At 38.5% G+C, this 23,742-nt stretch overlaps 1 protein-coding gene across 1 annotated transcript in view; it reads left to right on the top strand.

Moving 5' to 3' along the window:
- LOC133617519 (uncharacterized) overlaps positions 1-23,447 on the top strand; it is a 41,928-nt gene extending 18,481 nt beyond the window's left edge. The window contains exons 3-9 of the mRNA XM_061977501.1: positions 2,598-2,746; positions 2,898-2,997; positions 6,136-6,220; positions 6,280-6,453; positions 7,762-7,827; positions 18,180-18,264; positions 23,205-23,447. Coding sequence (XP_061833485.1) covers positions 2,598-2,746; positions 2,898-2,997; positions 6,136-6,220; positions 6,280-6,453; positions 7,762-7,827; positions 18,180-18,264; positions 23,205-23,428 — 883 coding nt within the window. The 3' untranslated portion in view covers positions 23,429-23,447. The remainder of the gene's footprint in view (positions 1-2,597; positions 2,747-2,897; positions 2,998-6,135; positions 6,221-6,279; positions 6,454-7,761; positions 7,828-18,179; positions 18,265-23,204) is intronic.
- The last annotated feature ends 295 nt before the right edge of the window (positions 23,448-23,742 follow it).

Here is a 23,742-nt window from a genome sequence, read left to right as displayed (position 1 = left end):
TTTTGGTGATATAAATGTAAATAATTATAATGTTGATGATATAAATGTAAATAATAATTTTGATGATTTAAATGTAAATAATTTTGATGATTTATGAATAATAATAATAATGTTGGTGATATAAATGTAAATAATAACAATGTTTATAAATGTAAATGATAATGTTGGTGATATAAATGTAAATAATATGTTGATATAAATGTAAATAATACTAATGATGACAAATGTAAATAATACTAATGATGCTGATTTATGAATAGTAATAATGTTGGTGATATAAATGTAAATAATAATAATGATATAAATGTAAATAATAATTTTGATGATATAAATGTAAATAATTTTGGTTATATAAATGTAAATAATGTTGATGATATAAATGTAAATAATAATTTTGGTGATATAAATGTAGAAAATAATAATGTTGATGATATAAATGTAAATACTAATTTTGATGACATAAATGTAAATAATAATGATATAAATGTAAATTATATAAATGTAAATAATAATAATAATGATATAAATGTAAATTATATAAATGTAAATAATGATGATATACATGTAAATAATAATTTTGGTGATATAAATGTAAATAATTTTGGTGATATAAATGTAAATGATAATGTTGATGATATAAATGTAAATAATAATTTTGATGATTTAAATGTAAATAATTTTGATGATTTATGAATAATAATAATAATGTTGGTGATATAAATGTAAATAATAATAATGTTGATATAAATGTAAATAATACTTTTGATGGTTTAAATGGAAATGATAATTTTGGTGATATAAATGTAAATAATAATGTTGATATAAATGTAAATAATTTTGATGACATAAATGTAAATAATACTAATGATGACATAAATGTAAATAATACTAATGATGCTGATTTATGAATAATAATAATGTTGGTGATATAAATGTAAATAATAATCATGATATAAAGGTAAATAAGAATTTTGATTATATAAATGTAAATAATTTTGGTTATATAAATGTAAATAATGTTGATGATATAAATGTAAATAATTTAGGTGATATAAATGTAGAAAATAATAATGTTGATGATATAAATGTAAATACTAATTTTGATGACATAAATGTAAATAATATATAAATTTAAATTATATAAATGTAAATAATAATAATGATATAAATGTAAATAATGATATAAATGTAAATAATAATTTTGGTGGTATAAGTGTTAATCATTTTGGTGATATAATGATAATAATTTTGATGATATAAATAAGTACTAATTTTGGTTATATAAATGTATATAATAATAATGTTGATGATATAAATGTAAATAATAATTTTGATGATTTAAATGTAAATAATTTTGATGATTTATGAATAATAATAATAATGTTGGTGATATAAATGTAAATAATAATAATGTTGATATAAATGTAAATAATACTTTTGATGGTATAAATGGAAATTATAATTTTGGTGATATAAATGTAAATAATTTTGATGACATAAATGTAAATAATACTAATGATGACATAAATGTAAATAATACTAATGATGCTGATTTATGAATAATAATAATGTTGGTGATATAAATGTAAATAATAATAATGATATAAATGTAAATAATAATTTTGATGATATAAATGTAAATAATTTTGGTTATATAAATGTAAATAATGTTGATGATATAAATGTAAATAATAATTTTGGTGATATAAATGTAGAAAATAGTAATGATGATATAAATGTAAATACTGATTTTGATGACATAAATGTAAATAATAATTATATAAATGTAAATTATATAAATGTAAATAATAATAATGATATAAATGTAAATTATATAAATGTAAATAATGATGATATAAATGTAAATAATAATTTTGGTGATATAAATGTAAATGATAATAATTTTGATGATATAAATAAGTACTAATTTTGGTGATATAAATGTAAATAATAATAATGTTGGTATAAATGTAAATAATAATTTTGATTTAAATGTAAATAATTTTGATGATTTATGAATAATAATAATGTTGGTGATCTAAATGTAAATAATTATAATGTTGATATAAATAATAATTTTGGTGGTATAAATGTAAATAATAATGTTGATATAAATGTAAATAATTTTGATGACATAAATGTAAATAATACTAATGATGATATAAATGTAAATAATAATGTTGGTGATATAAATGTAAATAACAATGTTGATGATATAAATGTAAATAATAATAATTTTGATGACATAAATGTAAATCATAATAATGTTGATGATATAAATGTAAATAATAATTTTGATGACATAAATGTAAATAATACTATTGGTGATATAAATGTCAATAATAATAATGTTGATGAAGGTAAATAATAATTTTGATGTAAATAATAATAATGTTGATGAAGGTAAATAATAATAATTTTGATGACATAAATGTAAATAATAATAACGTTGATGATATAAATGTAAATAATAGTTTTGATGACATAAATGTAAATAATAATGTTGATGATATAAATGTAAATAATAATTATGTTGATGAAGGTAAATAATACTAATTTTGATGATTAGTGAACGAGACGAGTGATCCTGTGTTCAGTGACCTGGTGCACACCACCGTGAGTCTGCGTAACGCCAAGCTGTCTGCAGGGAAGAAGACCCACAGTGATGTCCAACTGGAGACCTGGTCAGACACATCAAGGGCTGGTGTGTCCACCAGGCTGGACTGTGGAGACCATGTCCATGCAGGTAGGTGTAGAACGTAGACCAGCGATGCAGAGACAGGGATCAAATGACAGAAGTAGATTGTAGTTCTGGTAGACTCTGCTCTTGTGTCTGGGACTTGGACTTCTGTGGCCGATGAAGCGACTGTAATGATGATGTCATGAACTGTTGCCAGGTGTTGCTAGGAGACACAAGACCACACAGACTGATGAAGACCTGCCTCTTCCTCCTCCATCGCTTGATGGCGGCGACCAAGCGGTGCTGGCAGACAGCAGGTGTGTAGCACAGGTAGACAGACAGCAGGTCTATATATATATATATATATATATATATATATATATATATATATATATATGTATATATATATATATATATATATATATATATATATATATATATATATATATATATATATGTATATATATATATATATATGTATATATATGTATATATATATATGTATATATATATATATATATATATATATATATATGTATATATGTATATATATATATATATATATATATATATATATATATATGTATATATGTATATATATATATATATATATATATATATGTATATATATATATATGTATATATATATATATATATATATATATATACGTATATATATATATATATATATACATATATATATATATATATATACATATATATATATATATATATATATATATATATATATATATAATATATATATATATATATATATATATATATATATATATATATATATATATAAGAACATAATGTCATGGCTGTCTTGAGTTTCCAATCATTTCTACAACTCTTATTTTTTTTAATGTGATAGAGTGATTGGAGCACATACTTGTTGGTCACGAAAAACTTCACTGTGTAGGAATGGAAGCGACATGAAGGCGTCGGTTTCTTTTATGTATTGTAATCCACAGGAAGATTTTGTCTTGACCCAAGATTTACAAATCGTAGAAGAAGCAGGGCCTGACTCCTCTCCAGGCACCTTTGCTTTAAACTGTTTTACGACCTTTTCTTTTAACTGTTTTACGGCCTTTTCTTTGAACCGTTTTTAATCAAAGGCGATGGCTGTTTACGACCCCCCTCCCTTAGAAACAGCCGTTGCCATGTAATCAGGGAAAGTCCAAATAAAAGCGTACAATCTTCCGTCAGAGCGTGGGACGACACTGTCCAAGGGTACAGTGTCTACGCGTTTCTCCTCATTGAGCCAAATTGAATTCTGTCTGTTTAATTCCTTGCTTCTTGTCTTGTTTAATAGATGTTGTCAGTGTTTGAACCTGACAGACGGTAGGAATGGTGTTCCTAGGATTAAAGGCCTCGCCTTTTCTCCTCCAAACATATTGCTGGGTATTGTGGCCAAACAGTTACATTTTTGTTTCATCTGACATCACATGGACACAGATAAGACCTTCTGGAGGAAAGTTCTGTGGTCAGATGAAACAAAAATGGAGCTGTTTGGCCACAATACCAACAAGTATGTGCTCCGATCACTCTATTACAAAAACGGTGTCAGAATAATTGTATCGAAGTTATCGCAAAACTTTGTGTTGCTATGAGTTCTCGGCGAGCAGACAAAAGCTGTCTTTGATCTTACCAAGCAAAAGGCTTGTTAAAACTCCACTGTGTAGGAATGGAAGCGACATGAAGGTGTCTGTTTCTTTTATGTATTGTAATCCAAATGAAGATTTTGTCTTGACCCAAGATCTACAAATCGTAGAGGAAGCAGGGCCTGACTCCCCTCCAGGCACCTTTGCTTTAAACTGTTTTACGACCTTTTCTTTTAACTGTTTTACGGCCTTTTCTTTGAACTGTTTTTAATCAAAGGCGATGGCTGTTTACGACCCCCCTCCCTTAGAAACAGCCGTTGCCATGTAATCAGGGAAAGTCCAAATAAAAGAGGGGGCGTACAATCTTCCGTCAGAGCGTGGGACGACACTGTCCAAGGGTACAGTGTCTACGCGTTTCTCCTCATTGAGCCAAATTGAATTCTGTCTGTTTAATTCCTTGCTTCTTGTCTTGTTTAATAGATGTTGTCAGTGTTTGAACCTGACAGACGGTAGGAATGGTGTTCCTAGGATTAAAGGCCTCACCTTTTCTCCTCCAAACATATTGCTGGGTATTGTGGCCAAACAGTTACATTTTTGTTTCATCTGACATCACATGGACAAAGATAAGACCTTTTGGATGAAAGTTCTGTGGTCAGATGAAACAAAAATTGAGCTGTTTGGCCGCAATACCAACAAGTATGTGCTCCGATCACTCTATCACAAATGGTATCAGAATAATTGTATCTAAGTTATCGAAAAACTTTGTGTTGCTATGATTTCCTGCAAGCAGACAAAAGCTGTCTTTGATCTTACCAAGCAAAAGGCTTGTAAAAACTCCACTGTGTAGGAATGGAAGCGACATGAAGGTGTCGGTTTCTTTTATGTATTGTAATCCACAGGAAGATTTTGTCTTGACCCAAGATCTACAAAGCGGGGAGGAAGCAGGGCCTGACTACCCTCCAAGCACCTTTTCTTTGAACTGTTTTACGACCTTTTCCTTGAACTGTTTTTAATCAAAGGCGATGGCTGTTTATGACCCCCCTCCCTTAGAAACAGCTGTTGCCATGTGATCAGGGAAAGTCCAAATAAAAGAGGAGGCGTACAATCTTTCGTCAGAGCGTGGGACGACACTGTCCAAGGGTACAGTGTCTACGTGTTTCTCTCCTCATTGAGCCAAATTGAATTCTGTCTGTGTTTAATTCCTTGCTTCTTGTCTTGTTTAATAGATGTCGTTAGTGTTTGAATTTGACAGACGGTAGGCATGGTGTTCCTGGGATTAAAGGCCTCACCTTTTCTCCTCCAAATATATTGCTGGGTATTGTGGCCAAACAGTTACATTTTTGTTTCATCTGACATCACATGGACACAGATAAGACCTTCTGGAGGAAAGTTCTGTGGTCAGATGAAACAAAAATGGAGCTGTTTGGCCACAATACCAACAAATATGTGCTACAATCACTCTATCACAAAAACGGTGTCAGAATAATTGTATCTAAGTTATCGCAAAACTTTGTGTTGCTATGACAAAAGCTGTCTTTGATCTTACCAAGCAAAAGGCTTGTTAAAACTCCACTGTGTAGGAATGGAAGCGACATGAAGGCGTCGGTTTCTTTTATGTATTGTAATCCACAGGCAGATTGTGTCTTGACCCAAGATTTACAAATTGTAGAGGAAGTAGGGCCTTTTCCTTGAACTGTTTTACGACCTTTTCCTTGAACTGTTTTTAATCAAAGGCGATGGCTGTTTACGACCCCCCTCCCTTAGAAACAGCCGTTGCCATGTAATCAGGGATATGCACACACCAGACGTTTGGACACCTTTGTTCTAGAAGCTTCTTTTTGTTTGCAGGACGGTCGGTCAGCAGGAAGAAGTCAGCAAAGTCCCGTCTGAGTTGGAAGAATCTTCCCCACACGTCCGACTGCTCAACACCCGAGTAAGTGGCCCCAGCGCACTGTGTTGCCATGACGACGGCTCCGTCCTCCTGGTCTGCAGGTGGAGGAGCTGCAGGTGAGCAAGCAGAGGTTGGAGCAGGAAGTGCAGAGGCTGACCTCAAAGCACCAGGAAGTGAGTCAGCAACTGGCACACAAGGACGCCATTTTGTGTCAGATGGAGCTGGACAAGCAGCAGGTGGAGAACATGGCCTGGATGAAGTTGTCTGCTTCCAAGGTAAGCACCACTACTTCCTAGTACCCTACTTGTATGTACTACATGCTTCCAAGTAAGCACCACTACTTCCTAGTACCCTACTTGTATGTACTACATGCTTCAAAGTAAGCACCACTACTTCCTAGTACTCTACTTGTACGTACTACATGCTTCAAAGTAAGCACCACTACTTCCTAGTACTCTACTTGTATGTACTACATGCTTCCAAGTAAGCACCACTACTTCCTAGTACTCTACTTGTATGTACTACATGCTTACAAGTAAGCACCACTACTTCCTAGTACTCTAGTTGTATGCACTACATGCTTACAAGTAAGCACCACTACTTCCTAGTACCCTACTTGTATGTACTACATGCTTCCAAGTAAGCACCACTACTTCCTAGTACCCTACTTATATGTACTACATGCTTCAAAGTAACACCACTACTTCCTAGTACTCTAGTTGTATGTACTACATGCTTCAAAGTAAGCACCACTACTTCCTAGTACTCTACTTGTATGTACTACATGCCTCAAAGTAAGCACCACTACTTCCTAGTACTCTCCTCGTATGTACTACATGCTTCCAAGTAAGCACCACTACTTCCTAGTACCCTACTTGTATGTACTACATGCTTCCAAGTAAGCACCACTACTTCCTAGTACTCTACTTATATGTACTACATGCTTCAAAGTAACACCACTACTTCCTAGTACTCTAGTTGTATGTACTACATGCTTCAAAGTAAGCACCACTACTTCCTAGTACTCTAGTTGTATGTACTACATGCTTCCAAGTAAGCACCACTACTTCCTAGTACCCTAGTTGTATGTACTACATGCTTCCAAGTAAGCACCACTACTTCCTAGTACTCTCCTCGTATGTACTACATGCTTCCAAGTAAGCACCACTACTTCCTAGTACCCTACTTGTATGTACTACATGCTTCAAAGTAAGCACCACTACTTTCTAGTACCCTACTTGTATGTACTACATGCTTCAAAGTAAGCACCACTACTTCCTAGTTCTCTAGTTGTATGTACTACATGCTTCCAAGTAAGCACCACTACTTCCTAGTACTCTAGTTGTATGTACTACATGCTTCAAAGTAAGCACCACTACTTCCTAGTACTCTACTTGTATGTACTACATGCTTCAAAGTAAGCACTACTACTTCCTCGTACTCTACTTGTATGTACTACATGCTTCAAAGTAAGCACTACTACTTCCTCGTACTCTACTTGTATGTACTACATGCTTCAAAGAAAGAGCCACTACTTCCTAGTACCATCTTTTGTTACCTCAATGATTTGTATTTCTCTACAGGAAGTCATTCTGCGGCAACAGGAAGTCATGAAAGATCTGCACGATAACTTGACCCTACTGAAAGAGGTAAACTCTTTTTGTCTTTCCTTCACTCTGAATCACCTCACATTCTCGTTATGTTCATAGTTCACCTCACACTCTCGTTTTGTTTTTGTTTTTGTTTTGTTGTGTTTTTCCATGTTTATTTTATTGCCTGCAGTGTACGAGTGTATGTTTTTGTGTGTGTGGATGAGAGATTGTTTATGTGTTTGCTTGAATGGTCCAGTTGTGTGCATGTTTGTGTTGTGTGTCTGTGGTAGAGATGCGCGGATAGGCAATTATTTCATCCGCAACCGCGTCAGAAAGTCGTCAACCATCCGCCATCCACCCGATGTAACGTTTGATCAGAACTGCATCCGCCCACCATCCGCCCGTTGTTATATATCTACCGGTAATATTAATAAAAAAATTAAAAAAAAGGGTGAAAACTACGCGAATTGCACCTTGTGCAGACAAGATTTTTCGATCGGACACGGAGGAATTAGCGATGTAAAAGACCACGTTGGGACAAAAAAACACAAGTCTAATGCCGTTGCTAGCGATACAAGTGGAAAACTTTCAACGTTTTTCGTCGCCCAAACAGATTCTTTGGATGTGATAAATGCCGAAGTTTTATTTACGGAGGCAATAATTGAGCATGGACTTCCAATCGCACTGGCTGATCACATGGGACAGTTAATAATGTAATGCAACCTTTAAAAATCATTACGCGGTGATCGCGATCCCAAAAATAAACTTTTCTTGCATGATAATGTCCAGAAAAATTCGCTTTATATTACTATAGAGTCCTTTTAACGAATGAGTTTGATGGTTTATCACAAACCTTAAATGAAAGAAGTCCTTTGTTCTCCTGCACCATGCATGCGCAATCCTGTCGGCTGTATTTCACAGCACGACATACTGTAAAAAGTGTTTATACTATTTATACTTTCAATGAACAAATTGAAGTCTTGTGAAAGGTTGACAGGATAACTGGCATTAACTGTCAAAATAATTTCAAACTATTGAAGTTAGCTTACAGAATAAACATGTCAATCAACCCATATGATTTTTGCTGTAATATTTTTATTTTGAAAAGTCACTGTGACTGATAGAAAAGTGATGGTTTTAGCAACATTTTAACCTGTCTGAATGATAATAGTCATTTTGCGTCGGGGGGCGAAGCCCTGAACCCTCCACCAGGACTTTGTCCTGGACCTACCGGGGCCTGCGGCCCTTGGACCCTGGCTACTAGGTTTTTCTGATTTAAAAGTTGGCAGGTATGGTGAGGTTATAAAGCTTTTGCCTGTTAAAGAAAGGAGACTGATCCAATGCACAGACATTCGCGTGCCACGCTGTCACGACCCAGACGCACACCAGTGCGCAATCATATGGGAGCCGCGCTGAGCGCACCTCCAAGCGCGTCTCGCTGCCGGCGACGGCCAGATATGGGCCCACGCTCCAGCGCCATCCATTTTCAGGGCTAGTTGATTCGGCAGGTGGGTTGTTACACACTCCTTAGCGGGTTCCAACTTCCATGGCCACCGTCCTGCTCTCTATATCAACCAGGGTGAGCCCCACCCCTTTCATGAGCGCACTACGCGCGGAGTGACCCCTGTTACGCGCCCCCGGCAACAGGGGTGGCAAGCAGGTAAGCTGCGCGGGCGGAGAGCGCGGAGTGACCCCTGTTACGAGCCCCCGGCCACGGGGGTGGCGGGCAGGTAAGCTGCTTACCTGCTGCGCGTGACGCCGGCCGCGGCGAAAGCGGACGAGGCGGGGTGTCGGTGCGGTGGGCGCGGTAGTGACCCTGGACGTGCGTCTGGCCCTTCTCGCGGATCGCCTCAGCTACGGCTCCTGGTGGGGCCCTCTCGGGGGAAGGGGCCTCGGGTCCCGCGGACCCCGGCGAGGCGTCCCTTCTCCGCTCCGTAAAAGTGTCCATCTCTTCTTTTTTTTTCTTCTGTTGTGGCATATGCAGCAGGTGCCTGCTCGTTTTTCGTATGTGGGTAACAACATTTAACTATGTATATATATTTCCGAATTGGTTTAACTGCCACACGCAAAAAAAAAAAAAAAAAAATTGATCCGCCCGACCCGACCCGCGAGCGGATAAAATCTTAGTTTTTTTAATTTCATCCGCCCGATCCGCGGATAATCCGCGGACTCCGCGGTTGTGTCCGCAAACCGCGCATCTCTAGTCTGTGGCCCACAGTCCTTGACCATATGTCCTCTTCTCTTGTTCATGTTTCATGAACAGAGGAATGATTTATCTGACCATGATCACACACCCTCTTCGTCCTTTCATGTTTCTGAAATAACTCTATATGGATAGTTCTGATAGTGAATTCTCCTCTGAAATAGAGGAGAATGAAGATTTGATCAACTCCCACAATTTGGAATCGATCAGTTTCTCAGACCACATCAACTACAAATCACAAAGATTTATGAGCGAAATGGACCCAGATAGAAATGCTCCCCAAAACACCAACAATGATTGTTTATATCAGGGGTGCTCATTACGTCGATCGCGAGCTACCGGTCGATCTCGGATGGTGTGTCAGTCGATCACCAGCAGGCATTAAAAAAATAGTCCTAAAAATGAGCGATCATAAATCTTCACTATGACGTCACTTTCGTCACTTGATTGACATTCACGACACCCGAGGGTCTTCTGAGATGACGCTGGCTGCTGCCAGCTCATTAAAATTACCGACAGGAAGGCGAGAAACACTTTATTTCAACAGACTCTGGCGCCGTACCTGTCGTCAAAACTCCAAAGACCGACTGCACAGTTGCACAATAAAAGCTCTGCTTCATCCTGCTTGCGCTACCAAAATAAGAGTCTCAGAAAGCTGGCGTGCACAAGCTAGCAAGCTACGGAGTTTGCCAACAATGTATTTCTTGTAAAGTGTATACAAAGGAGTACGGAAGCTGGATAAATAAGATGCCAAAAAGCAACCACTTTCATGTGGTATTGGACAGAAAGGAGGACTTTTTTTCTCCTCCATTCGAAAATGCGGACCTAATCAGCACTACTGTCTGATTCTAATCAATGCAAGTCATCAGAATCAGGTAATACACCAACTTATATTCTTGTCTTCATGAAAGAAAGGAATCTATATGTGTTAAACATGCTTGTGTTATCTTTAAACACCTTTAACTTGTTAACAATATTAACTATATGTGTTAAACATGCTTGTATTATCTTTAAACACCTTTTACTTTTAACAATATTAACTATATGTGTTAAACATGCTTGTATTATCTTTAAACACCTTTAACTTATTACCAATATTAACTATAAGCGTTAAACATGCTTGTATTATCTTTAAATACCTTTAACTTGTTAACAATATTAACTATGTGTTAAACATTCTTGTATTATCATTAAACACCTTTAATTTATTAACAATATTAACTATATGTGTTAAACATGCTTGCATTATCTTTAAACACCTTTAACTTGTTAACAATATTAACTATATGTATTAAACATACTTGTATTTTCATTAAACACCTTTAACTTATTAACAATATTAACTATATGTGTTAAACATGCTTGCATTATCATTAAACATATTTAACTTGTTAACAAAAACATATGTTTCATAAATAAGTAAATATAAATGATATATATGAATGAGGTAGATCCCCACGACTTGATCAATTGAAAAGTAGCTCGCCTGCAGAAAAAGTGTGAGCACCCCTGGTTTATATTATACTGACGTCACATTTCATAAAACATTTATGCAAGATAATAACATATCTTTAGTACATTTTAATAGCAGGAGTCTATACTCTCATTTTGATGATATCCAGGACTATTTGAATCAATTCAAATCTCCTTTTAATATTATAGGTATTTCAGAGACATGGATGAATGAGAATACAAGTAATGAGTTTGAAATAAATGGGTATGAAATGTTTTGCACCAACCGTAAAAATAAGAGAGGAGGAGGTGTGGCTCTGTATGTGGACAAAAATATCAGCTGTAGTTGTTATGATCCGCTGCCCGGATCATATTTTTGTTTTTGTTTTTAAGTCACTTGTGTTTTCTGCACCTCTTGAGTTTGTTTCTGTTGCCATGACGGCAGATTATTGTCACCTGCCTCTGGTTAGTGTCCCGGACGCGCACCTGTTGCCCGGGCACTAATCAGAGGGCTATTTAGTTTACGCGCTGGCCTCATTCGGTCTGTTGGTTTTGTTTGCTCTTACGCAACAAGTTACGCTCCTAGTTTCGCTCATAGTTTACATTTTTGATATTAGCATCTTTGCTACCCTCTTGTTTTCCGTGCCGTGGTGCACCGCGCAGCATTTTGTTCTGCATTCAGAATAAATCATTTATTCTCACCTGCAAGCCGCTTCCTGACATCCCTCTGCATCTTGAAAAGACGACCTCCGGCATCACAATGCCACGCAGGCGTAACAGTAATATTGTAAATGATATGTGTTTAGCTGTTGAGGAACTCTTCGAATGCGTCACTGTGGAATTCCATCCATCCATTTTCTACCGCTTATTCCCTTTGGGGTCGCGGGGGGGCGCTGGAGTCTATCTCAGCTACAATCGGGCGGAAGGCGGGGTACACCCTGGACAAGTCGCCACCTCATCGCAGCACTGTGGAATGATCATTTTCAAATAGGAAACACATTATTGTAAGCTGCGTTTATAGGACACCAGGATCCGACTTGAAAATATTTAATGAATGGATGGAAACATTATTTAAGAGAAACAGAAAATATATAGTATGTGGTGACTTTAATATCAACCTTTTGAATCCTAATAAACACAAACACACTGCAAAATGTATTGACACCATGTTCTCCATGGGCTTATTCCCACTGATCACACGACCCACAAGAATCACAACACACAGCACCACACTTATTGACAACATATTTTGTAACTTTGTTGATCAGACTGTAACTGGAGGCTTGTTAGTGAGTGACGTCAGTGATCATTTACCCGTGTTCATGGTGTACAATATTAACTGTAAAACATCCAAACCTGTAAATAGTGAATATTATCGTAGAGCCACAACAGAAAGATCATTAACAGCACTTAAGAATGATTTAGCGAAACAAAACTGGGATTCTGTTTTTCAAACGTCAGATATAAATGCAGCTTATAATTTATTTCATGACATTTTTTTCTCACTTTATGATACACACTGCCCCATCAAAAAATGCACTATAACTAACTCCACAAAAACTCCATGGATAACCAAAGGGCTTGCAAACGCTTGCAAAAAGAAAAATTATTTATATCGGACTTTTTTTAGGCATCAAACCATAGAAACAGAACAAAGGTACAAAACATCCATCCATCCATCCATCCATCTTCTTCCGCTTATCCGAGGTCGGGTCGCGGGGGCAGCAGCCTAAGCAGGGAAGCCCAGACTTCCCTCTCCCCAGCCACTTCGTCCAGCTCCTCCCGGGGGATCCCGAGGCGTTCCCAGGCCAGCCGGGAGACATAGTCTTCCCAACGTGTCCTGGGTCTTCCTCGTGGCCTCCTACCGGTCGGACATGCCCTAAACACCTCCTTAGGGAGGCGCTCGGGTGGCATCCTGACCAGATGCCCGAACCACCTCATCTGGCTCCTCTCGATGCGGAGGAGCAGCGGCTTTACTTTGAGCTCCCCCCGGATGACAGAGCTTCTCACCCTATCTCTAAGGGAGAGCCCCGCCACCCGGCGGAGGAAACTCATTTCGGCCGCTTGTACCCGTGATCTTGTCCTTTCGGTCATAACCCAAAGCTCATGACCATAGGTGAGGATGGGAACGTAGATCGACCGGTAAATTGAGAGCTTTGCCTTCCGGCTCAGCTCCTTCTTCACCACAACGGATCGATACAGCGTCCGCATTACTGAAGACGCCGCACCGATCCGCCTGTCGATCTCACGATCCACTCTTCCCTCACTCGTGAACAAGACTCCGAGGTACTTGAACTCCTCCACTTGGGGCAAGATCTCCTCCCCAACCCGGAGATGGCACTCCACCCTTTTCCGGGCGAGAACCATGGACTCGGACTTGGAGGTGCTGATTCTCATCCCAGTCGCTTCACACTCAGCAGCGAACCGATCCAGTGAGAGCTGAAGATCCTGGCCAGATGAAGCCATCAGGACCAAATCATCTGCAAAAAGCAGAGACCTAATCCTGCAGCCACCAAACCGGATCCCCTCAACGCCTTGACTGCGCCTAGAAATTCTGTCCATAAAAGTTATGAACAGAATCGGTGACAAAGGGCAGCCTTGGCGGAGTCCAACCCTCACCGGAAACGTGTCCGACTTACTGCCGGCAATGCGAACCAAGCTCTGACACTGATCATACAGGGAGCGGACCGCCACAATCAGACAGTCCGAAACCCCATACTCTCTGAGCACTCCCCACAGGACTTCCCGAGGGACACGGTCGAATGCCTTCTCCAAGTCCACAAAGCACATGTAGACTGGTTGGGCAAACTCCCATGCACCCTCGAGGACCCTGCCGAGAGTATAGAGTTGGTCCACAGTTCCACATATAAAAATAAATTAACCAGCATATTAAGAGCAAGCAGAAAAGAATACACCACCAAACTATTAATCCAAAAGAAAAATGATATAAAGGGAATTTGGAAGGTATTAAATACAATTATTGGGCATGGTTCAAGCAGTCCTTGTTATCCAGAGTTTTTTGTTGAAAACGACCAAATCATTCGTGACAAGAAGATGATTGCTGACGGCTTCAATATGTTTTTTTGTTAATATTGGGCCTGAGCTGGCAACAAAAATCCCAATTAATGATGAACAGCCCATGGAACTTATTGGAAAAAAATCCTTACTCGATGTTCCTTACTCCGACTGTCGAAAAGGAAGTCTTAGAGATTATTCAGAAAAGCAAGAACAAAACATCACGTGACATTTATGACCTCGACATGAGGACGGTCCGGAACGTAGCGGAAGAAATCATCAAACCATTCACATACATCTGCAATTTATCTTTTCAACTTGGACAATTTCCTTCACAAATGAAACTCTCAAAAGTCATCCCCATCCTCAAATCTGGAGACAAACACCACTTCACAAATTACCGGCCCATCTCCCTTCTGCCACAGTTGTCAAAAATATTGGAAAAATTATTTGATAATAGACTTCGTGGCTTCATTGGAAAGCACAAATTATTATATGATTGTCAATATGGGTTCCGACAAAATGGGTCAACTTCATTAGCTTTAAGTGATTTAATAGAGAACATTACTAATGGTATCGAGACAAACAAATTTGTTATAGGAATTTTTATTGACCTGCAAAAGGCTTTCGATACCATTGACCACCAGATTTTGGTAAATAAACTGGAAAACTATGGCATAAGGGGAGTGGCAGGGAAATGGCTGAAGAGCTACTTGAATGAGAGACAGCAGATTGTTCAGATCGACCAACATCAATCTATATTCATGAACATAACCTGTGGAGTCCCCCAGGGGTCGATACTAGGACCCACACTATTTATAATGTATATCAATGAAATATGTAAAGTATCAACACTGCTGAAGTTCATCCTCTTTGCTGACGACACAACCATTACATGTGCAGGTGACGACCTGAAGCAACTTTTGGCCTCTGTAACTGAGGAGATGATCAAGTTAAAAACTTGGTTTAATACAAACAAATTGTCTCTCAATTTAAAGAAGACCAAAATCATGCTCTTTAGCAATCGCAAAAGTGAAATACCCATCAGGATTGTTATTGATGATACACCAATAGAATATGTTCAACAAAATTCATTCTTAGGAGTGGTAATAGATGAAAATATCTCATGGAAGCCTCATATAAGTTACCTAAGGACAAAAGTTGCTAAATGTGTTGGAATGATGAGGAGATCATGTCATTTATTGAACACCAATGCTCTGCTGTTATTATATCATTCATTTATTATGTCGTATTTAAACTATTGTGTTGAAGTCTGGGGAAATTGTTACAAATCTCATCTACAGCCTTTAGTCACTCTGCAGAAAAAGGCCATTAGGATTGTGTCAAATGTTCACTACAGACATCATTCAAATCCACTATTCATGGAGTTAAAACAACTTAAACTGCACGATGTGGTCAATTTTAAAACTGCTCAAATTATGTTCAGGGCATCCCAAAACTCTCTACCATCCAATATACAAAACCTATTCCAGGATAGAGATGCTCACCATAGTTACAGTCTAAGAGGAAACAACAAATTATATTTTCCTAAATTTAGAACATCGCGTGGACATCGGGGGCAGTACCTCTGGATTGGCAGACCGGGGTGGTGGTTCCTCTCTTTAAAAAGGGGAACCGGAGGGTGTGTTCTAACTATCGTGGGATCACACTCCTCAGCCTTCCCGGTAAGGTCTATTCAGGTGTACTGGAGAGGAGGCTACGCCGGATAGTCGAACCTCGGATTCAGGAGGAACAGTGTGGTTTTCGTCCTGGTCGTGGAACTGTGGACCAGCTCTATACTCTCGGCAGGGTCCTTGAGGGTGCATGGGAGTTTGCCCAACCAGTCTACATGTGCTTTGTGGACTTGGAGAAGGCATTCGACCGTGTCCCTCGGGAAGTCCTGTGGGGAGTGCTCAGAGAGTATGGGGTTTCGGACTGTCTGATTGTGGCGGTCCGCTCCCTGTATGATCAGTGTCAGAGCTTGGTTCGCATTGCCGGCAGTAAGTCGGACACGTTTCCGGTGAGGGTTGGACTCCGCCAAGGCTGCCCTTTGTCACCGATTCTGTTCATAACTTTTATGGACAGAATTTCTAGGCGCAGTCAAGGCGTTGAGGGGATCCGGTTTGGTGGCTGCAGGATTAGGTCTCTGCTTTTTGCAGATGATTTGGTCCTGATGGCTTCATCTGGCCAGGATCTTCAGCTCTCACTGGATCGGTTCGCAGCTGAGTGTGAAGCGACTGGGATGAGAATCAGCACCTCCAAGTCCGAGTCCATGGTTCTCGCCCGGAAAAGGGTGGAGTGCCATCTCCGGGTTGGGGAGGAGATCTTGCCCCAAGTGGAGGAGTTCAAGTACCTCGGAGTCTTGTTCACGAGTGAGGGAAGAGTGGATGGTGAGATCGACAGGCGGATCGGTGCGGCGTCTTCAGTAATGCGGACGCTGTATCGATCCGTTGTGGTGAAGAAGGAGCTGAGCCGGAAGGCAAAGCTCTCAATTTACCGGTCGATCTACGTTCCCATCCTCACCTATGGTCATGAGCTTTGGGTTATGACCGAAAGGACAAGATCACGGGTACAAGCGGCCGAAATGAGTTTCCTCCGCCGGGTGGCGGGGCTCTCCCTTAGAGATAGGGTGAGAAGCTCTGTCATCCGGGGGGAGCTCAAAGTAAAGCCGCTGCTCCTCCGCATCGAGAGGAGCCAGATGAGGTGGTTCGGGCATCTGGTCAGGATGCCACCCGAGCGCCTCCCTAAGGAGGTGTTTAGGGCATGTCCGACCGGTAGGAGGCCACGAGGAAGACCCAGGACACGTTGGGAAGACTATGTCTCCCGGCTGGCCTGGGAACGCCTCGGGATCCCCCGGGAGGAGCTGGACGAAGTGGCTGGGGAGAGGGAAGTCTGGGCTTCCCTGCTTAGGCTGCTGCCCCCGCGACCCGACCTCGGATAAGCGGAAGAAGATGGATGGATGGATGGATGGATGGAATTTAGAACAACTTTAAAATCAATGTGCATTTCAGTGCGTGGAGTCAGTTTGTGGAACAACTTAGGGGACGAGTTAAAAACCTGTTCTAGCATGATTCCATTCAAAAGACTGTTTAAAAAAGAAGTACTGAAGAAGTACGAGGAGGAAAGAGAGTGATGCCCTCAGCACGGAGCGATGAGAGAGAGGTGTGTGTGTGTGTGTGTGTGTGTGTGTGTGTGTGTGTGTGTGTGTGTGTGTGTGTGTGTGTGTGTGTGTGTGTGTGTGTGTGTGTGTGTGTGTGTGTGTGTGTGTGTGTGTGTGTGTGTGTGTGTGTGTGTGTGTGTGTGTGTGTGTGTGTGTGTGTGTGTGTGTTTTTTGTCTCATCTTGTCTTGTCTCATAGTAACAGTGGTACTATTGTATTGTTAGTGTACAGGAGCTCTTCTTGTTTTTGTTTGTATAGTATTGTTCTTGTATTATATTGTTTATGTTAAATGTGGAGTGAGTGAGAGGGGTTGGGATATTATAAGCATTTGCTTCATCCAACCCCTTTTCAAGCCTTGCATAAATGTCACTGCCAAAATGTAAAAAAAAAAAAAAAATATGTGTTGTTGTACTGCGCAGGTTTGAAATAAATAATTCAATCAATCAGTTCACCTCACACTCTCGTTATGTTCATAGTTCACCTCACACTCTCGTTATGTTCATAGTTCATCCTCACTATCTGACATGAAAAAAAGTGTCATGTTGTTTGGGAGGAGTAATCCCTGAATGATGTCTGGCAGGAGAAGATGTTTACAGAAGAAGCTGTGAGGGAGCAGCAGGTGGAAGGTGAAGATGACACCAACTTCCTGGAGGAGGAGAGAAGTGGTATATTTATTGTTATTATTATTATTATTATTATTATTATTATTGTTATAATTATATTTTTTACACCTTTCACACTCCAGTATGACAACTTCAAAATGTACTAATGCATGACTTTCTTTGGAGGTCTCACTCTGATCGATAAGTTGATGTTTAGTCAGACTTTAGAGGTCTCACTCTGATCGATAAGTTGATGTTTAGTCAGACTTTAGAGGTCTCACTCTGATCGATAAGTTGATGTTTAGTCAGACTTTAGAGCAGGGGTGCTCAATACGTCGATCGCGATCTACCAGTCGATCGCAAAGGTAGTATCGGTAGATCGCATTACATTATTTAAAAAATAAAAAATAAAAAAAAATTCTTTTTTTTTTTTTTTGTTTTTTTTTTTTGTGTCCTGTCCAGCTTCTCAGGCAAATCATATAGTTGATGTAGATGCCCATGTCGGCTGTTCAGATTTACTTTACAAAAGAGAAGTGTAGGATACTTCTCTTGTTGCCTTATTTGTATTTGACTTTATTAAATGTATTTATATTATCATTTAGTGCAGCCGGGCCGGAGCAGGAGGGGATAGAAAGAGAAAAAAAAGAAGACAGAGGGGGAAATTGTGGGGACAAGAGGGGGATTAGACAGAGAGACAAAAACAACAACAGCAAATAACAACAACAACAACAATAGAGCAACATCAGCAAATACGACATGTACAAATATGATGGTAAAAGTAATAGCAAATAAGCAGTTAGCGAAAAATAAAATATAATACAGAAATGACAATGAGCATTATTACACTACAAATGGATCAATACAAATACCAATAGAAATAGCGCTATTGATAATGAACGATACCAATAATTTACCTTTATTATCAACAATGCAGTTGTTTAAATGCAACAATACATATACGTAATGATAACTTGAGATACGAAAGAATGCAGAAAAATGGAGGGGGAGAAAGACAAGCAACCTACATTAACCTTGTAGATTGTTATAGTCATAATAGGTTAAGCTTTGTCAGTGTGCCGTGTGTTACACCCAGTTTACCCTAGGGCAGGGGTGCTCATTACGTCGATCGCGAGCTACCGGTCGATCTCGGAGGGTGTGTCAGTCGATCACCAGCCAGGCATTAAAAAAATAGTCCTAAAAATGAGCGATCATAAATCTTCACAATGACGTCATTTTCGTCACTTGATTGACATTCACGGCACCCGAGGGTCTTCTGAGATGACGCTGGCTGCTGCCAGCTCATTAAAATTACCGACTGGAAGGCGAGAAACACTTTATTTCAACAGACTCTGGCGCCGTACCTGTCGTCAAAACTCCAAAGACCGACTGCACAGTTGCACAGTTGCGCTAACAAAATAGGAGTCTCAGAAAGCTGGCGTGCACAAGCTAGCAAGCTACAGAGTTTGCCGACAATGTATTTCTTGTAAAGTGTATACGAAGGAGTACGGAAGCTGGACAAATAAGATGCCAAAAACCAACCACTTTCATGTGGTATTGGACAGAAAGGAGGACATTTTTTCTCCTCCATTCGAAAATGCGGACCTTATCAGCACCACTGTCTGATTCCTATCAATGCAAGTCATCAGAATCAGGTAATACACCAACTTATATTCTTGTCTTCATGAAAGAAAGGAATCTATATGTGTTAAACATGCTTGTATTATCTTTAAACACCTTTAACTTGTTAACAATATTAACTATATGTATTAAACATTCTTGTATTATCATTAAACAACTTTAATTTTTTAACAATATTAACTATGTGTTAAACATGCTTGTATTATCATTAAACACCTTTAACTTGTTAACAATACTAACTATATGTGTTAAACATGCTTGTATTATCTTTAAACACCTTTAACTTGTTAACAATATTAACTATATGTATTTAACATGCTTGTATTATCATTAAACACCTTTAATTTTTTAACAATATTAACTATATGAGTTAAACATGCTTTCATTATCTTTAAACACCCTTTACTTGTTAACAATATTAACTATATGTATTAAACATACTTGTATTATCATTAAACACCTTTAATTTATTAACAATATTAACTATGTGTTAAACATGCTTGCATTATCATTAAACACCTCTAACTTGTTAACAAAAAACATATATTTCATAAATAAGTAAATATAAATTATATATATGAATGAGGTAGATCCCCACGACTTGATCAATTGAAAAGTAGCTCGCCTGCAGAAAAAGTGTGAGCACCCCTGCTTTAGAGGTCTCACTCGATCGATAAGTTATTGTTTAGTCAGACTTTAGAGGTCTCACTCTGATCGATAACTTGATGTTTAGTCAGACTTTAGAGGTCTTACTCTGATCGATAAGTTGATGTTTAGTCAGACTTTAGAGGTCTCACTCTGATCGATAAGTTGATGTTTAGTCAGACCTTAGAGGTCTCACTCAGATCGATAACTTGATGTTTAGTCAGACTTTAGAGGTCTCACTCTGATTGATAAATTGTTGTTTAGTCAGACTTTAGAGGTCTCACTCTGATCGATAAGTTGATGTTTAGTCAGACTTTAGAGGTCTCACTCTGATCGATAAGTTGATGTTTAGTCAGACTTTAGAGGTCTCACTCGATCGATAAGTTATTGTTTAGTCAGACTTTAGAGGTCTCACTCTGATCGATAACTTGTTTAGTCAGACTTTAGAGGTCTTACTCTGATCGATAAGTTGATGTTTAGTCAGACTTTAGAGGTCTTACTCTGATCGATAAGTTGATGTTTAGTCAGACTTTAGAGGTCTCACTCTGATCGATAACTTGATGTTTAGTCAGACTTTAGAGGTCTCACTCTGATTGATAAATTGTTGTTTAGTCAGACTTTAGAGGTCTCACTCTGATCAGTAAGTTGTTGTTTAGTCAGACTTTAGAGGTCTCAGTTTCATGATAAGTTGATGTTCATTTAGACTTCAGAGGTGTGACTCTGGTCAGTAAGTTGATGCTTAGTCAGACTTTAGAGGTCTCACTCTGATCGATAAGTTGATGTTTAGTCAGACTTTAGAGGTCTCACTCGATCGATAAGTTATTGTTTAGTCAGACTTTAGAGGTCTCACTCTGATCGATAACTTGATGTTTAGTCAGACTTTAGAGGTCTTACTCTGATCGATAAGTTGATGTTTAGTCAGACTTTAGAGGTCTTACTCTGATCGATAACTTGATGTTTAGTCAGACTTTAGAGGTCTCACTCTGATCGATAAGTTGATGTTTAGTCAGACTTTAGAGGTCTCACTCTGATCGATAAGTTGATGTTTAGTCAGACTTTAGAGGTCTCACTCTGATCGATAAGTTGATGTTTAGTCAGACTTTAGAGGTCTCACTCTGATCGATAAGTTGATCTTTAGTCAGACTTTAGAGGTCTCACTCTGATCGATAAGTTGATGTTTAGTCAGACTTTAGAGGTCTCACTCTGATCGATAAGTTGATGTTTAGTCAGACCTTAGAGGTCTCACTCTGATCGATAACTTGATGTTTAGTCAGACTTTAGAGGTCTTACTCTGATCGATAAGTTGATGTTTAGTCAGACTTTAGAGGTCTTACTCTGATCGATAACTTGATGTTTAGTCAGACTTTAGAGGTCTCACTCTGATCGATAAGTTGATGTTTAGTCAGACTTTAGAGGTCTCACTCTGATCGATAAGTTGATGTTTAGTCAGACTTTAGAGGTCTCACTCTGATCGATAAGTTGATGTTTAGTCAGACTTTAGAGGTCTCACTCTGATCGATAAGTTGATGTTTAGTCAGACTTTAGAGGTCTCACTCTGATCGATAAGTTGATGTTTAGTCAGACTTTAGAGGTCTCACTCGATCGATAAGTTATTGTTTAGTCAGACTTTAGAGGTCTCACTCTGATCGATAACTTGATGTTTAGTCAGACTTTAGAGGTCTTACTCTGATCGATAAGTTGATGTTTAGTCAGACTTTAGAGGTCTTACTCTGATCGATAAGTTGATGTTTAGTCAGACCTTAGAGGTCTCACTCTGATCGATAACTTGATGTTTAGTCAGACTTTAGAGGTCTCACTCTGATTGATAAATTGTTGTTTAGTCAGACTTTAGAGGTCTCACTCTGATCAGTAAGTTGATGTTTAGTCAGACCTTAGAGGTCTCACTCTGATCGATAACTTGATGTTTAGTCAGACTTTAGAGGTCTTACTCTGATCGATAAGTTGATGTTTAGTCAGACTTTAGAGGTCTCACTCTGATCGATAAGTTGATGTTTAGTCAGACCTTAGAGGTCTCACTCTGATCGATAACTTGATGTTTAGTCAGACTTTAGAGGTCTTACTCTGATCGATAAGTTGATGTTTAGTCAGACTTTAGAGGTCTCACTCTGATCGATAAGTTGATGTTTAGTCAGACCTTAGAGGTCTCACTCTGATCGATAAGTTGATCTTTAGTCAGACTTTAGAGGTCTCACTCTGATCGATAAGTTGATGTTTAGTCAGACTTTAGAGGTCTCACTCTGATCGATAAGTTGATGTTTAGTCAGACTTTAGAGGTCTCACTCTGATCGATAAGTTGATGTTTAGTCAGACCTTAGAGGTCTCACTCTGATCGATAACTTGATGTTTAGTCAGACTTTAGAGGTCTCACTCTGATTGATAAATTGTTGTTTAGTCAGACTTTAGAGGTCTCACTCTGATCAGTAAGTTGTTGTTTAGTCAGACTTTAGAGGTCTCAGTTTCATGATAAGTTGATGTTCATTTAGACTTCAGAGGTGTGACTCTGGTCAGTAAGTTGATGCTTAGTCAGACTTTAGAGGTCTCACTCTGATCGATAAGTTGATGTTTAGTCAGACTTTAGAGGTGTGACTCTGATTAGTACGTTGATGTTTTGACGGACTTTAGAGGTCTCACTCTGATCGATAAGATGTTGTTTAGTCAGACTTTAGAGGTCTCACTCTGATCAGTAAGTTGATGTTCAGGCCAAAATTTGGTGCTGGAGTTGGAGGCCATGCGATCCCAAGATGGCGACCGTGGAAGTCCTTCAAGTGTGGACGATGTGATGAAGAGTGAGGATGAGGAGAGGGATCAGGACCAGCAGGAGATGGAATGTTCCAGAAGTTTCATCTCCAGTCCACTTCAGGGCAAAAAGGCCAAGTTTGTACTTGCAGCAACGTTCAACTGTGATCAATCTACTGTTGTCTAATAAATGTCCTCCATTAGAAGCCACGTGTCTCACTAAAACCTTTTCAGCACAACTTTTTATCCCAGCAGGCTAAACAAGTTTTGTCCTTACAGAACTATTCACCCATTCATTCATCTACCGAGCAGTAGAAAATGTTTTTACTTTTCAGATGTTTTTAGAGGTCTTTAGTTTTTAAATGTTTGTAGTTTTACACAGGATTTTCACTTTAAATGTTTTTGATTTTTAGATGTTTTAGTTTTCAGATGTTTTTAGAGGTCTTTAGTTTTTAAATGTTTGTAGTTTTACACAGGATTTTCACTTTAAATGTTTTTCGA

Source organism: Nerophis lumbriciformis, linkage group LG18 (genome assembly GCF_033978685.3).
Source record: "Nerophis lumbriciformis linkage group LG18, RoL_Nlum_v2.1, whole genome shotgun sequence".
Classification (NCBI taxonomy): domain Eukaryota; kingdom Metazoa; phylum Chordata; class Actinopteri; order Syngnathiformes; family Syngnathidae; genus Nerophis; species Nerophis lumbriciformis.
Note: the sequence above shows the minus strand (reverse complement) of the source record. Positions and strands in the feature narration are given on the sequence as shown.